At 49.2% G+C, this 14,890-nt stretch overlaps 4 protein-coding genes across 4 annotated transcripts; 2 read left to right on the plus strand and 2 right to left on the minus strand.

Moving 5' to 3' along the window:
* Nucleotides 1-5,353: 5,353 nt before the first annotated feature.
* LACBIDRAFT_315022 (uncharacterized protein) lies at nt 5,354-10,253 on the minus strand (the record flags this gene model as incomplete). Its single annotated transcript, XM_001889369.1, has 21 exons — nt 5,354-5,995; nt 6,055-6,222; nt 6,270-6,365; nt 6,417-6,899; nt 6,957-7,019; nt 7,077-7,139; nt 7,193-7,220; nt 7,280-7,435; nt 7,494-7,601; nt 7,652-7,723; nt 7,776-7,835; nt 7,890-8,006; nt 8,062-8,133; nt 8,188-8,299; nt 8,360-8,527; nt 8,576-8,668; nt 8,725-8,849; nt 8,901-9,286; nt 9,343-9,563; nt 9,613-9,810; nt 9,863-10,253. The coding sequence occupies 21 exons, from the start codon at nt 10,251-10,253 to the stop codon at nt 5,354-5,356; spliced, it is 3,822 nt and encodes a 1,273-aa protein (XP_001889404.1).
* Nucleotides 10,254-11,245: 992 nt separating this feature from the next.
* Nucleotides 11,246-12,571, plus strand: LACBIDRAFT_334588 (uncharacterized protein; the record flags this gene model as incomplete). The annotated part of the gene is made up of 4 exons (XM_001889332.1): nt 11,246-11,329; nt 11,611-11,937; nt 12,071-12,244; nt 12,299-12,571. The coding sequence occupies 4 exons, from the start codon at nt 11,246-11,248 to the stop codon at nt 12,569-12,571; spliced, it is 858 nt and encodes a 285-aa protein (XP_001889367.1).
* A 74-nt stretch (nt 12,572-12,645) lies between these two features.
* On the minus strand, nt 12,646-13,225 carry LACBIDRAFT_334589 (uncharacterized protein; the record flags this gene model as incomplete). The annotated part of the gene is made up of 3 exons (XM_001889370.1): nt 12,646-12,655; nt 12,676-12,944; nt 13,037-13,225. 3 exons carry the CDS (start codon nt 13,223-13,225, stop codon nt 12,646-12,648), a joined length of 468 nt encoding a protein of 155 aa, XP_001889405.1.
* Nucleotides 13,226-13,630: 405 nt separating this feature from the next.
* Nucleotides 13,631-13,992, plus strand: LACBIDRAFT_315024 (uncharacterized protein; the record flags this gene model as incomplete). Its single annotated transcript, XM_001889333.1, has 3 exons — nt 13,631-13,727; nt 13,788-13,856; nt 13,916-13,992. The coding sequence occupies 3 exons, from the start codon at nt 13,631-13,633 to the stop codon at nt 13,990-13,992; spliced, it is 243 nt and encodes an 80-aa protein (XP_001889368.1).
* Between the last annotated feature and the right edge of the window lie 898 nt (nt 13,993-14,890).

The raw sequence follows: 14,890 nt of genomic DNA on the forward strand, positions 1-14,890 counted from the left end.
TTGTCAGACATATCTTCAATAAACCTCAAACAAATCTGAGTCTTCCCAATACCCCCCATGCCATACAACAAAAAGAATTTTTGACGGCGGAGTTTATCGTTGCTTTCAGCAGTAAAATGTTCCTTCAATTTTGCGAGAACGTCGGTGCGTCCTGTGAACCGAATACTTGAGTTTGGTTTTACGGGAATCACTGCATCGGATATCGTTCTGTTGCCGACGCTAGCGTAGTAATTGATCTGTTTAAAAAACCAATTGATGAGCTTGCAATAGAAGCTTTAGAAAACTTTACTAACAGTATCGGCGACGTTTATGTTGCTATCAGTTATAGCAACGTTCTGAGCGTTCTGGAGGACATTTAATTGGCTCATGTTGGAAGTGTAGCAGATGGGGGCGAAGGAAAGAAGCGAGAACGAGGGGGTGCAACAGCCGCCACTGCCCATGAGGCATCATTCGCGTTTTGCCGGGGCATACAAGCATTCACACAGCACAGCTCAAAATTCTGTCACCTGTCCTGTGGGCGCTCGGAACCCGGTTCAGAGAAGCGTACCTACCATACTCGAAAGATGAACTGCGACGTCGACCCGTATCGTCGTTTTGCGCATGGACTACCGATATCCTTCCCCTCAGAACAGTTCCTCCGCAACAGACACATCTCCTCAATGAACCTATTAGCTGCTTTCGCGGACACGCAAATATGATGCCAAAAGCCTAAAACAAATTTTGAAGTCGAGGTGATATTCTTCTCTGCACTTAGATCCGTTTTGCTCACTTCTCGTTTCGTAGAATTTGCGTCGTCAATAATGTTCCTATGTATCTTTGGTTTGATTCTTTGTGCGTGATTCCTCCTGACAGCATATACAGTTAGGCGCATTATTCATCCTTGGGAAAGCTAGTGAGGTATCGACGGGCGCAGATGATCGGAGAACAACGACATCAAGCGGCAGGACCAACTCAATCTCGCCTAACGTCTGCGGCTCTTTCGCCATCTTCGAATTTCCGAGTCAACGCCTCGATGGACTAGGCGGGTAAATATTAGGAACTAGGGATCAACGCGGTGGCGGGAGCTCGAGCCACAAACCTGATGGAGATTCGCGCAACGGGCGTGGTGGAAGCTTACACCACCATCAAGACGACCGGGACTCGCACCAGACCAAACTACACAGCGCACCTTCACGTCGGTGGCGCCATAGTCGATCTCTAAACCAACAGAGAGACAAGGCCGCTCAAGATGAAGTCAAAGCTGAATGCGCTACTCCTTCATTGGTGTGGCCGGCCTAGTTCGATCGTCGTAACTGGAGGGTGCGGTAAGGTTTTGAGCGTTTGGGATGTTGAGATTGGGTGAGCTTTTTCTGTTTATTACTTGATAGGCGAGTTGCAGAGTTGGGTTGCCTCCGCAAAGCGGGTAGAATGTTGTGGTGTCTTTCCAACCCCCCTCTTCTCTCCACCCCTCTTCGCTTTCAATCCTCTTCCTCTTCCATCCCCGCCTCCTCCCCTCAGCTTCCCTCCCCCCTGTCTACTTTCAACCTGCTTCTATACAATTCTCTTCTCCATGTCGCTAACGCCAGTTCCCCACAACTTCCCCCAGCTGATGTATATCCACTACCACCGTCACACTTCCACCATCTGCTGCCCCGATCGGGTCTCAGGGCGCGACTCTACAGGCATATGACATATAAGTTTGCAATTCGAGCCTAGCCGGTGCTCAATACTCCACTCAGTCTTCAAGCCCGTTCTTTCAAGAATGAGGTGGAGGATGAAACGGTGGTGGCAATGACTCCCTCCTTCATTCCTTACGTGTCACCCTCGTGCCAATTATCAATTATCGAAAGGCTGTTCCAAAGGGCAATGTTTTGTGCGAGCTCAGCCAACCAGTGTTCGACTGATGAGCTGGTTCATCAGCTGGATGAGAGGGTTGGGGTTGGAACTGGAGAGCTCCGGGCTGCGCTGAAGGGAATTCTTTATGGAAAGGGAGATCTAAACATTTACGATGGGCAAGCTCGTTGGACAACAGACGAGAGTTAGGGTTTCGTTTTAAGGTGCCCAGTCCACGTTCGCGTTCGCCCAAGTTGGTTCACGAACGTATGGCCCAGAAGCGGGGACTTTCTGCACAACGGCGCCATCGACCTCCTACTCATCAACCACCAAATCTAAACGACACTCTCTAGGCATTCTACCCGCCTCACCCAGTCCACGACCACTCCCTCTCCTAGATGGAACAATCACCTCATCATCATCCGCATCCGCTTCCTCACCCTCACCAGGCACATCTGCAAGCATAAGAAGAGCCTCCCAGATACAATGCTCTATATGTTATTGACTACACTTCAAGCTCAATCAATAATAACGAGGCACGCTCACCTATAAGTGCGCGCGGTACGCAGCAATCTTTACATGCTGGAGCTGGCTTATCGAGGAGCAGTTCGGTGGGGAGGGGAAGCCCGGTTTTGAAGGGGAGACATGGGGTGATTCATGAATTTGCCCTTGGAGAAGGAGAAGGAGAAAGAGAGGCCGCCGTTGACATCGGCTGAAAAGTGAGTTGGTCTTTTCGTTTTTCTTCGTTGTTTCGCTCGTTTTTGTCTTTCTTTTTTGGTCATATTTTTGGATGTGGATCAAGTGTTGACCGTTAATCAGCGTTGAGCGCTCGTTCGCCTGATGGGCCCCTGTCCGGTTTTTCAAGACCATCTTACACGAGTCTACACCCGTTGGTCAAGCCTTCGCGATGTTGGGGAGGGATTGGGCCATCTTTACCCTTCCTCGTATGACGCGACAAGCCACTCGTGAACTATCAAACGACAACCACCAGTCCCAAATCTCTTCCCTTCCCATAACGTCACTCTGAAACGAGTTTCATCGGCTCAAAGCCACACTCTGCATGTCTAGATCCCCTACTATCTTTTCCGGAGGTCCTAGGAGCAAATTGTCCACCGAACAAGCCGGGGCTCTCCTTTCTCTTTACCCCCAAACTCAGCTCTTTAGCCCCCTTGATTAAGAGGCTATCGAGCCAGGTTGTTGTTAGGAGAGTTACCAAAGATCAGACCTGTGCCCTATGCGTTCATCCTGCCCATGATTCGATTGGCGTTTGCGGAACGCCCCGTTCCTTGGTTTGGTATTGTCTTACCGATACCAAGACGTGGCCACTATACGCTCTCCTCTCAATGCAGTATATGCTATAGCTTCATCACTGCACCCCGATCACCCCGCTTCTCCTCCTCGCGCTCCTCCTTTTCATCTCTGGTCCCCTATCACACATGCGATTCCTTTATTTTTTGGAGCATGGTGTAGGCCAAGAAAACCCCCATGAATCAGAGTGTGCCGTGGCAAGTTGTCGTTCAGGCAGTTACCAAGGATAGGACCCGACCCTTGCCATGTTTGGTCTTATCGATACCGAAGCAGGTTCTGTTTGCATCCCGTCAGGGCAGTGTACGCGAGTCTCTCTCCTAGAAACCCGGTGCTACACCCTTCCCCACTTATCTGGAACTCTTGACCAGTGGCAGCCGAGGCAGATCGTCGTCCAGGGAGTTTATAAAGGTTCGGATCCAGCGTTGATGCGCAGTTTTCAACGCTACTGGAGGGTGCTGGGGCTGGTTGTATGACAAGGGACCATAGACTATGGCTCGATTCCGTCCTAGCACGTCACCAAGACAGCCTCGTCGAAGAGATTGCCGAAGATTGGATTTGTCAAGGCGGGCTATGTCCTTTCCACTCAACTATCAGGAGTATGGTTCGTGTATGCGTCTACCACGCCCGTGAACCAGTTGGTGTCCAAGCAAGATCTAGATATAGCCGGTTTTTACCCTCCATGCCTGGGGATGCATTTCCTGAAGCGACTCTTCTACTCAGAGGTTACGAGCAGGTTGAGTCGTGGGTGTAGACTCATGGCCTCCCATTCCGCACGGCCATCACAGCAGAGCTATTCAGAGGCGGACTGTGATCAGGGGAATAGCTGAAGACCAGGTCCTTACACCCCTCAATGGGGCTTTCGCTTCGCCGTTCCCTACCAAGACAACGCTTCCTTCACTCCGACATATGGGGCTTTCACCCAGAGGTTATGTGGGCAGGATGTCGGTCAAGCTGTTGCGAGGCTAGATCCATGGCCTGGTCGCTTTCTACATTCTCGTCGAGTTGGGACCCTCCAGAGGCAGGCTGTCATCGAAGAATTCATCAAACGTCATCGAGTTGAGAGTTGTAGGAAAATCAGCATCCCCAACTCGCAGTTCATCATGAATTTTGAATTTTGAATCGGCTCGTCGTTCATCACCACCATTGGAACAGATAGAGAAAGTACACAAGGGCCACCGCCAACCTCAACAAGTAAGGATATCCCACTCACCCCAGGCCACTGACTGGCAAGTTCCAAAAACCGGGGTGTCCACAACCTGAGGCTGTTCAACCTTGGTTCAATCACACTATTGAGTATGTACCTTGATAATAATAACTGACTCCGAGTTGATAGGAATGACGTCGCAGTGCAATGTTCTATTCAAAGCACCCCAGTGCTCTCGCGGCAGGACCCTAGTCGGTTTACTCACACTCAAACACGTCAACGAACAATTTCTCGCAGAGATAACTCACTTGTCGTAATTATGTACGCGTACTCACTGGTGCATGTGCATAAATTTCACAATCAGCCAAATTTATTCGTCATGTAGGGAAGTAAAGTTAACCACCCCGACCACGACCCCGTTTTTTTTTTCCTTTTTCTTTTTTGGTCGAAGAGGCCGATGGGTCCCTAGAGCCTTTGATGCATTGGATTGACCCATGGTTTTTCGTAATCCGTTATTTAAACTGATTGGGAGTCGCCCACAGTTGCAGAGGTTGCAAGGAGCCAATATTACAACTTGTCCCCATCTGAACCTGACCCGAGTCGATCGTTTATACAACGTTGCTACCATCGTGAATTTGCTTCCGTTATGCAACCTCAATTTTTACTTTTACAACGAGGAGAGACTCTGGGTGTCTCGAGGTTCCTCGGGTTTGTAAATTAGCTTGCAACTACAGTCCCATGTTTTGAGAAACGGGAAGTGAAACTGTATTGGCCTTTGAAGCGGGTTCTAGTACTTCGCGCCGAGTATCCAAGCCTGTTACGGCAAGCCACTGGCACCCATCGCTTCACAAATTTTTTGTTTTCTCATTTGGTTCACATCTATTCAAATACATTGCTCTCTTTAGCTGGTTCGTGCATGAGTCCGACCCAAAATTCGGCCGCCGACTATGACTCGAGCAACACAGTAAGAGTTATGGACAATCGTCACGGCGACAAAACGTCCATGATTAGCCAAAGAGTTGACAGTTGCAATTGCCAAAGGGCGAATCCAAGAGAAATCCCAGGCCAAAGACGAAAAAGTGAGTCGGATTAAGAAAACAGAGTCCCAAGTACCGCAAAAAGACCGACCAACAGGGCATTGATAACGAGAACCAACCAGCTACTTGCGCTTCTTCTGGCGAGTCTTGACAGGCCCATCGGAGGCCTTCTTCTGAACAGCTGGGGAAGTCGAAACCGAAACTTCTTCCTGCGGGAACGGCATGACAAGCGCCGTAACGACAGCCGGATTCTGAACTCCTGTGGCCCTCTACATTTCAAACAAGGGGTGAAAAACAGCGGAGGAATATCGGAGCATAGAAACGTGTATACCAATCTTCGTTTTGTCCTCACAGGCTCCTCGACGGTCACAGTAGCTGGCGGTGATACAGAACGACCACGCTTTCTCATGCACCTCCCTGCTGGCGACAAAGGCTCCAGATCGGACAAGTCGCTTAAATCGTTGTCCCTGTTGTCATACTCATAGTCCGAATCGGCGTCCTCAAGGGTCTTGAAGCTCTTCTTCTTTTGCTTAGTCGCCCTGGGCTGAGGTTTCGAGATGGGTGATGGCGGTTTGATCATTTCTTCCTGTTGTTTGGGACTTGGAGCCGGCAAAGAGAGGTGGGCTGGATCTGGTGAAGAGCGCTGCGCTGCGTCGGGAACAGGTTCGATCGTTTGCTCCATTGCATTATCGGCCTATCATGAAAAGAGCCAATAAAGATAAAATCAGAGGAGCGTATTCATGAACACATTACCAAAGTTTGCAACGACTCGTCGATCGGGCTCGAGGGAAGCCACATCCGGAAATTTACCAAAGTCTTCGCGTCTGGCCCAGCACTCTTTGCCTTCTCTTTGAGCATCTGCGCCAGTGCCGCCTCCAAAGAGTGGATTCGACTATGGAGGCCGGTTGCGAGGTGTTCACGCTGGGAGATCGAGGTCAGTAGGTTTCAACCACATACGATAACCTAACTCTTCGAAGCTCGTTATCCTTAGCAACGACGTCCTGTTCGTAACTCGTTTGGGTTTGAAGGATGACATGGTTCACCAGGTCCTTCTCTGGGTCGGTCTACAAAAGTCGAAGTCAAGTCTGGATGAGCTCACAAGAAAATGACCTTACCAAGTTCGCATCATGGTACCGAGTCAAAAGCGTTTCGGCATTCTTCGTCATTTCGCCCATTCTTGCCTCCAGCTCCTCAGCTCGAGCTTTCATGATCTTCATCTGCCCAGACTCCCTCGTCGCCGCAGCCTCGCCATCCTCAGCAATCGCAATCACGGACATCTCCGCCAAAGCAAGCCTACCAGCAAGCTCCTCCCTCGCCGTTCTTGCTTCTTCAGCATCATTCTCCGCCATAGTGGCCGCCTTCTCAGCGGCAACGGCACGTTTTTCTTGCGCCGAAACAAGTCGCTCGTTAGCTTTCTCCTGCTTGTTCATCTTTTTCTCAAAGTCCACTTGAGCAGCTGCCAGTGAGGCGGCGGATTCCCGAGTAAGATGATTGAAGGAAACTTTGAGGTTGGCGGTCTCACGCTCAAGCGCGAGTTTCTGCTCATGGGCAACGGCGAGTTCTGTCCTGAGGTTGTGAACGATCTCTTGTACGCCCGCCTGAGGTCGAAGTATATCAATAATCACCGAAGTATCATGACAAATGGCAGACTTCACCTCATTCGCGGTGATTTGGTCCTTGGCTAGCGTCAAGGCAGCCATCTGCTCATCCAATCTAGTCTGCGTCGTTCATGATAACGTCGGTAGATTACACATGTCGCGAATGCATTACATTACCTGGAGTGCGTTGTTCATGTCATTTGCCGAAACTAGAGCCGTATTTTGTTCGTCCAATCGACTCTGGAGATACCAAGGTCAGTGATGAATCTGCACGGGCACAAGTTATTACCAACCTCCAACCGACGATTCGCTTGACGAAGCCTGAAGATACGGAAAAGATCAGTTTCAACCATTGCCAACGTCAAAGAAGAGCGACATACGATTCGATAGTTTTACTCGCTTCCTCACCGGCCTTCTTGGCTTCCGCTGTGACCCGCTTGATCTCAGCTTGAACAAGTTGGGTTGTCCGTACAGCCAGAGCTTCTTTTGTGCTAAGCTCTTGAATCTGTGCTTGTAACTTGGAATTCAGACCCTCCCTAGAGTAACGGTATTCATCAATGGTGAGGATAAAACACGATCAAAAGGTGGAGGTACCATTCGGTCCGAGCGACTTCAAGGCTCTCGACCTTTGTCTTCAGAATGTCGCTTTCCTCTTTACGCTCACGAGCCTCGGATTGAGCCAGTGCGAGCCACTCTCTTGTTCTACAAAAACGGCGTTACAAAGGCAAGAAGAGACTAAATGGGTGACGTACACTTTCAACGATGCCTCTGCAGAAACGACCTGCGAATTCAGGTCCTCGACTTTTTGCTCAAACAAGATATTTCTGCACAGATTATCGTCAAAGGCACACGAGAGGGTATCTCGCCATCACTTACGAATCCCTAGCTCTGAGCTCGCGGTCTTTCTCCGCGACCGCTTTCTTAGCTTCCGCAACCCTGGTAGTGTGTGTTGCGTAAGTCCACCACACACGGAAAAAAGAGGAAACTAACAATGCTCTCAACTCAGCCTTCGATTCGCCGAAAGCCTTGACCTCTGCCTTCAAACCGATAATTTCCTTGTCCTTGGCGTTGATGACTTCTTGAGACCCGAGCAACTTCGAAAGACCCCTGTTCAAAAGCCCGTAAGCGGACGTGAATCCAAAAGGTAGGTGAGTACACTCACTCCTCCTTGATGACCCTCAGCTCCTGCAGCTCAAGGAGATTTGCTGATGAGGAAGTTTTCAGATTCTGCAGTCTAAAAGGATAGTTCAAGCGTCCGGTAAGATTCCAACACAAAGTTAGAACCTACTCATGAGTGACGGCGATGAGCTTTGCTTCTACACCAGCTGCTTCGGCGAGGTTATCGATACTTTCCCGTTCGTGCTTCGCCAGACGGTCTGTCAGGTCTTCTACCTTGGTCCCTTGAGAGAAAAAAAACGTAAGTGTCCATACAAACGAGGGCAGTTGACAGAAATGCTCACCGACACTGCACAAAACTTCCAAGCTCCGCTTATCGTCCAAGCGATCGCGAAGAACACTCAGCGTCCCGCGCTCCGTATCTTCGAAATCTTTGATCCGTGCTTGCGCATCCGCGAGCTGGGAAGATAGGTGGTGGAGCTTGTCTCGAAGGAGATCGGTCACACGCTGGGCTGTAGAGGGTCAACGATCGATTGGGTGAAGAACAGGAACGAGCTTACATGACCCCAACTCTCCCTGGAGTTCTTGAATAGTGTCTCTCATTTCAGATGCGCGAGAAAGGCCACCGCCCGCTTCAAGGAGAGGTTTGACACCTAGTAGTGGCGGAGACGTCGTCAAAATTGCGTAAACCCAGTTGAAACAGCCTTACTGGTCAAGGCATCCGCTGCAGACCGCTTAATCTCAGTCGCCTCGGCGACAGCTTGTGAAAGCGAAGCTGCCGATGCCTCGTGAGACTTTCTAAGAGCGACAAAGGAGGAATGAAGTGACTCGTAGCTATTGAAGCTAGCATAAGTAAGAAACAACAGGGATCGACAGATAACTTACTTTTCTCGGAGAGTTGTCAGACCTTGCTTCGCCGTGAAGAGCCTCTTTTCAGCCACTTCCTTCACCAACTTTTCCTGTTCAGTAGAATGCGCCATTTGCTCCAAAGAAGTTTTTAGGGACGATATTTCGGCGACGGCGTCCGCAAGATTCGAGCGTGTTAAGGCGAGGTCAGACTTGGCGGTGCTTAATTCATTTTCCGTTGATTTCAACAGTGGGAGAGCGCCGGCGAGCTCCGACCTAGCAGATGCCAATTGCGCTGCTGTAGCGGAAAGTTCTTCACGCACAGACTTGAGATCCTTCGTGGTCGCACTGCGCATCCGAGATAAATACTCATTTTGTGTTTGCAGCGCAACCGACTCCGCAAAAAAAGCTTCATATCGGTGGTTCTGTGAAGAAGAAAGTTTAAAAGAACAGAAGCAAGAAGAACCACGAAGGAACGAACATGCTCAAGGAGATCGCTAAACGCTCGCTTTACATCCCTTTTCGCAATGGGAGGAGTTTGTTGTGGTTTGAGAGACGTATCTGGAATCGAATTGAAACCTAATTCATTTTTTGATCGCGGAAAAACTGCTTGAGACCGCGAGCTGGGGCGTGAAGGGGGAGGCGAAGAAGATGTATGCGCTCCAGATAGGGCCGGGGATTGTCGACGACTCGGTTTGTGGTCTATTACGATGTGTCAAACAACCTTGCGAGTAGATTGTGAATAACTTACTCGACTCGCCTGGAATCGAGGTCAGAGATGCAGTTCTGTCGGGTTCCCGGCTATATTCTGGCGAGAATTCTGTTCCTCTGTGTGAAGTGGTCGATGAGGGAGGATTTGGCGGCGATTTATGCGATGCTGGATGTATGTATGCGCGGCCTTCATATTTGGGTGAGGCCGGCAACGGTGATGACGCGTCTCTTCTTCCCTCTGTAGTCGTCATCAGGCCGATATTCGCGAAAGCAATGGTGGTAATGCTCACCTTGTGCCTCCCCTTGTCCGACGTCGCGATCCTGCAGGATATTGACCGGTGCCTCCAATGCTTCTTGGACATCTGAAAGAAATAGTGGTGCCGATAGGCGATTCTGAGATGAACCCTCAGCCTGCGTTCGTTGTTGCGCTTGAAAAGAAAACACGGATCGTCGGGACGCGTCAGGAATGGCCAAGGCTTCAGGTCTCTTGAATAGGGCAAACTTGAAGGAACTTGCGTTGTGTGTCGAGCTGATTTTTGGTTTTTGTATAGGTGGCCTACCCTGCGTCATTGAGAACGTCTTCGGCTTGACTTTCGTCGTCGACGCGTCCGACGTCTGCGACATTGAGAACTTTGGATTGATACCTCTGAGCGCATTATAATCAAAGCCGTTGTTGTCCATAGAATAGCCAAGAAATGGTTAGAAGAGTCAAGAAATTGTATTTTGATTGTGGTGGTTGTCGGAAGAAGGCAAATTTTGTTTGGTGACTTGCAATTGGTTTTGTTATTGCGCACACCGTCACTATCGAATCTCACTGGCGAGTTGGCCCACGTCTCAATGACACCCAAAGACTGGTCAAAATACCGCAGAATATAATCCGCCATTGCTAAATGACCTTCAAGCCTAACTCGGGTTGTTGTGGGAGGATCAAAGGCTGAGCCTTCCAACTTGCCAGAGCTACAGAAGAACACGAATTTGCGTCAGCTTGCTGGAGATTATGCAGCCTATACGGCCTGGTGGTGTTCTGGTATAAGCACCTACTAGGCGCCCAGGTGTGAACGCTTGAGCGTCTGGCGCCTACCCTCCACCTGCCTCCAAGAACCAAACAGGCGCCGAGATTCACTGTAGGCAACCCTCATGTCCCTTCGCAGATTCAACGTCTTCTCGAGAGCCAGTTCGTCTAGCTCGGAGTATCAGCCGAGTCGTGAAAGTACCTCGTCCAGTGTCATAAATCGCCCTCTGAGCTACGCCTCTCATGCGAGTTCTGACGATGGAGTCGCTCCCAATGGGAGTAACGCGACCAATCCCATCCCAGATATCTACGAAGACATGGAGGGTATTACTTTGGAAATGGCAAGTTCTACCAATATACCATCGAATTTCTTATCAACTTGCACTGCGCTACAGCGGAACACCAATCAAACGAAACCGTTAAAGGATATGAATCATGAAAGGGATGGGAAGGGGCCTCGTTATCGCAGGAACACCAATCTAACGAAGTCTTCAAGGGATGTGAATCATGAAAGAAATGGCAAGGGGCCTCGTTCTCGCAAGTTTTGACGCTTCTTTCCGCTGCATTTCTTCTCAAATTCGCACAGTATACTACAGAACTTTTCGCTATAGTATTTGGAGGCGCCACGGCAATACATTTAAGGACACAAGTTTTCGCTGCCATGGACAGTATAATTCCGATGAACGACGACGATCCAATACCGCTCCTGAAGGGCAAGTATCCAGGTCGTTATGAAGATGATCTTGTGGGTTAAGAGGTCTTGTCAGTTTAAACAGGTTGGTGGGTCTCTAGTTCAGTAAAGGTCATCGGTTCAATGGTCTAGTGGTTATGATTTCTGTCTCACATTTTCTTTGATTACTAAAATTTGTGCACAGAAGGTCTCCAGTTCGATCCTGGATTGAACCACTTTTCGACGTTTGTGCTCTTTTTTTTCAACATGACAAAAAGTTGCATTTGTTTGGCAATTGTCCAACGCATGGAATGAAATTGCTTTCATCGCTTTCTCTGATCGCATTGCGCAAACAGAATCAAGACAGGACCGGCGAGGTCTTGATGCCTCTTTCAGACAGCTATGACCGCGACGACTACGTCAAATATCCAGTAAATACTATTCGAGGAATGAAAAGACATCCAGTGAAGTGCACGCCACGACAAATCATCCCTCTCATGGGCATCCCCGACGTTCTACCCGTCCTTCCTATTACCCCAACACCTATATCAGGTTTCCCCGACACCGTCAGCATCTCGGGGATCGATTATTCTATCAAAGGCAATCATGCTAACATGCTGCCCTTCTACCATCTGAGAAACTTCATTGTTGTCCTCGTGGAATGGTGCCGTGGAGACAGGGAGGTTTGCTTGACTACAGGCAATGTCGAACTCCCGCTCCAAGTTGGAGTTTTGCCACTACTTATTTGAAAACCTTTTGGGTTATTATTTGTCGGCGAGCCGCGTATATGGCATACATGGATGCTCCATACCGCAGCCAACTTCAGGGACTATTCCGAGCTCAAAAGGGAGATATGCTGCTGAATTGTTTCGTCGAGTAGCTGCTGATCAAAATGATGATGCGCTGGACCCGTACGACCTCGCCGTTCTTCTTGCGCTTGCGCAGGATCAGAAATTTGGACATATCCAGCCTGAGGAAGGGATATATACGGTGCGTCAATCGTACACAAAAGCTTCGGTACCTCTGACTAACACCAATTGTCAGACGAGAATTTTCTACCCCAGCTCTACTTGTGAGGAAATGATCTTCATTACTGCAAGGGTCCCAGAAGAAACTATATCTGCGCTAGAAAACGACGAGTTTGGATTGCGGAAGGTAGAGATCTTCAAGTCGACTGCATCGCTCGGGAGGAATGAAGCCTGGACTAAAAGTGAATTTCTGAAGGCGCTAGTGACCTTGATGGAGGAGATCATTTTAACCGCGGCCTCGACTGTCAAGCCCAGGGGCGGATTCTTCGGTGATGACGGGGGAACCTGAGGAAAGCAACTTTGAATGAACAAAACCAACGTTTGTATTGCTTGACGTGTCCTCTTTTACTTTTCAATCGATTTCTACGTGTAGCTGTAACAAACTGTACTTACCACAATTGACAACTTGCTATCTCGCCGTAGTTCTGGCTAAATAGTCCCAGTGCAATGATGGCAAGTGCTGCCTTTCTGCGCGAGCCAACAAAGGTTATGGGCATTTCTTCGGGAACACGGAGCCTTAGAACCGGTTCTTTCTCGTTCAAACTCATTGACTGTTTTCGGATACATGTCGAATCTCTCGCCATAAATGCTTGCGCAGGTGGACCAAAGAGAAAGGCGAGGTACTCCGGCGTAAATGTGGCCCACATAACTCTAAAGTTTGTCTGATGGAAGCAAAAAAGAGTTGCAGATTTTTGGGCCGCGTTTAGTTACTTAGTATACTGCTCGACTCGAATTCGCCTTTTGAAAAGCGGACCTGTCTTATGCAGTTGTCCTCCAACTTGACATCGGGGATAATAACGCGAGGAAGGTAGAAGTGGCCCAATGTCCATTTGCTGTCAGAAAGATAGATGTCTCGAGGAGGATTTGGGTGGGTCCAGGCCAACCGCTGAAGGTATCTTTCATAATCGTAGTCGCCACCAGGAGCATAGAAATGGTCCAACATATCGCTGAGAAAATAGAGAGAACAAGAGTGGGCAATGGCTCTACCCCCGGGCGTGGCATTTGTTGAATACTGCAGAGTGGAAAACGTAGTTAAAATTGATCAGGATATGCAGGGCTCACCAAGAGTGCTGCACTATAGCGGTGCGGCTACGGATTAGGAAACACGGCTGAGCTCAGGCCTCAGCGCTCAGCGCTCAGCCTGGTCCCCCGGAGTGTTTGCGCAACGGTCGAGGTAAATTTGGGACATATTCGGGACAGAAAGTCTTCCATTGTGCAATTCCGGCGTGTTCCATTTTAGGCGTGACCGGGTTGACCGTCATGTGGAGGGCAATCTGGCTCCGGCTTCGTCGACCTCCACCACCATCTCTACGCACAGTAACGACAATCTGCACAACAATGGGAGCAGATGGAGTCCACACCGTCAACATTACCGAGCCCTAAGCTTCGCGAACTGATGAAGCAGCACTCAGCGCAAGCCTTTGTGGTTTCAAGCAAGGATCAACGTACGCATTGCGATTGCTTTTGAAAACTTCGGATTCGGAATCAAGTCAAGCCTTTGACAGATTCGAGCGAGTACCTGGCGAATTGTGATAAGCGGAGAGCTTTCATCTCGTGGTTCGATGGTTTGGCAGGTGAGTTTTTTAGACGATTTATGCCATGCAAGTCTGACTTATGGTTTCTTGACTTGTAGGATGCGCCGTCATTACTACGGAGAAGGTCTACCTCTTCACTGATGGGTGTTACTTTCTTCAGGCTGAGAACAGCTAGACAAGTGAGATTGAAACTTCGTTCCCATAATGTCGACAAGGCCTGATCAATGTGTAGAAATTGGGAGTTGATGAAGCAAGATCTTCCAGGTATGTCCCACCCACACCTCTCAATCATTTCATTCTCCAAGCCATTCTTTAGACGTTCCTACACGGCAAGATTTTCTCTACAAGGTGTGCCGTGGATGGTCTCGCTAGATAAGATGATTTAACACCCTTGAAGAACTTGGAAAGCCCCACACCCAGATCGACATCGATGCAACTCTCCTAGCAGCGTGTATGTCGTCTTGCTCAAGTCACACCGTATTCCCATTCTAATTGAGACCCTTGAACAGCGGACGCCGAAGCTCTAACCAAACAACTAGCGTCCAAACATTCAAAACCTGTCTCGCTAAAAGAGAACCTCGTGGACGTTGTCTGGGGGGAAGACCGGCCTTCGTGCCTGAAGAACCCTGTGTTCCATCTCAACGTAAAGTATTCTGGCCAGTCTCACCTTGACAAGATTGCGAAATTGCACCAAGAATAAGCAGAAGAAAGCCCAAGCTATTGTGGTAACGATGCTTGATGAGGTGGCCTCGCTATCTAATCTTCATGATTCTGATATGGACTACAATTCCGGTATGTATAGCATCCGTTAGCCTGCTCTGCATAGCTAATTATATCCCGTACATACAGTGTTCTTTGCGTATGAAGAGAAACGAGCTTTCACTCGGGTCACATTGCCATTAACACGGCGATCTTCCCAACCACTGTCCACGTGATGTGAGGCCGTTTGGTGGACCCCACATACTTACTCAGGCAGCCGATTCGATGGTACGCTTCAGAGACTCTTTCGCTCGTCGAGCATTGTGGCAGGATGGTCTTGGTATGTCTCTCCCGCAAAGTTCCTAGTTTTGAAC

The sequence above is a fragment of the Laccaria bicolor genome, genomic scaffold, assembly GCF_000143565.1.
Source record: "Laccaria bicolor S238N-H82 LACBIscaffold_66 genomic scaffold, whole genome shotgun sequence".
NCBI classification, from domain to species: domain Eukaryota; kingdom Fungi; phylum Basidiomycota; class Agaricomycetes; order Agaricales; family Hydnangiaceae; genus Laccaria; species Laccaria bicolor.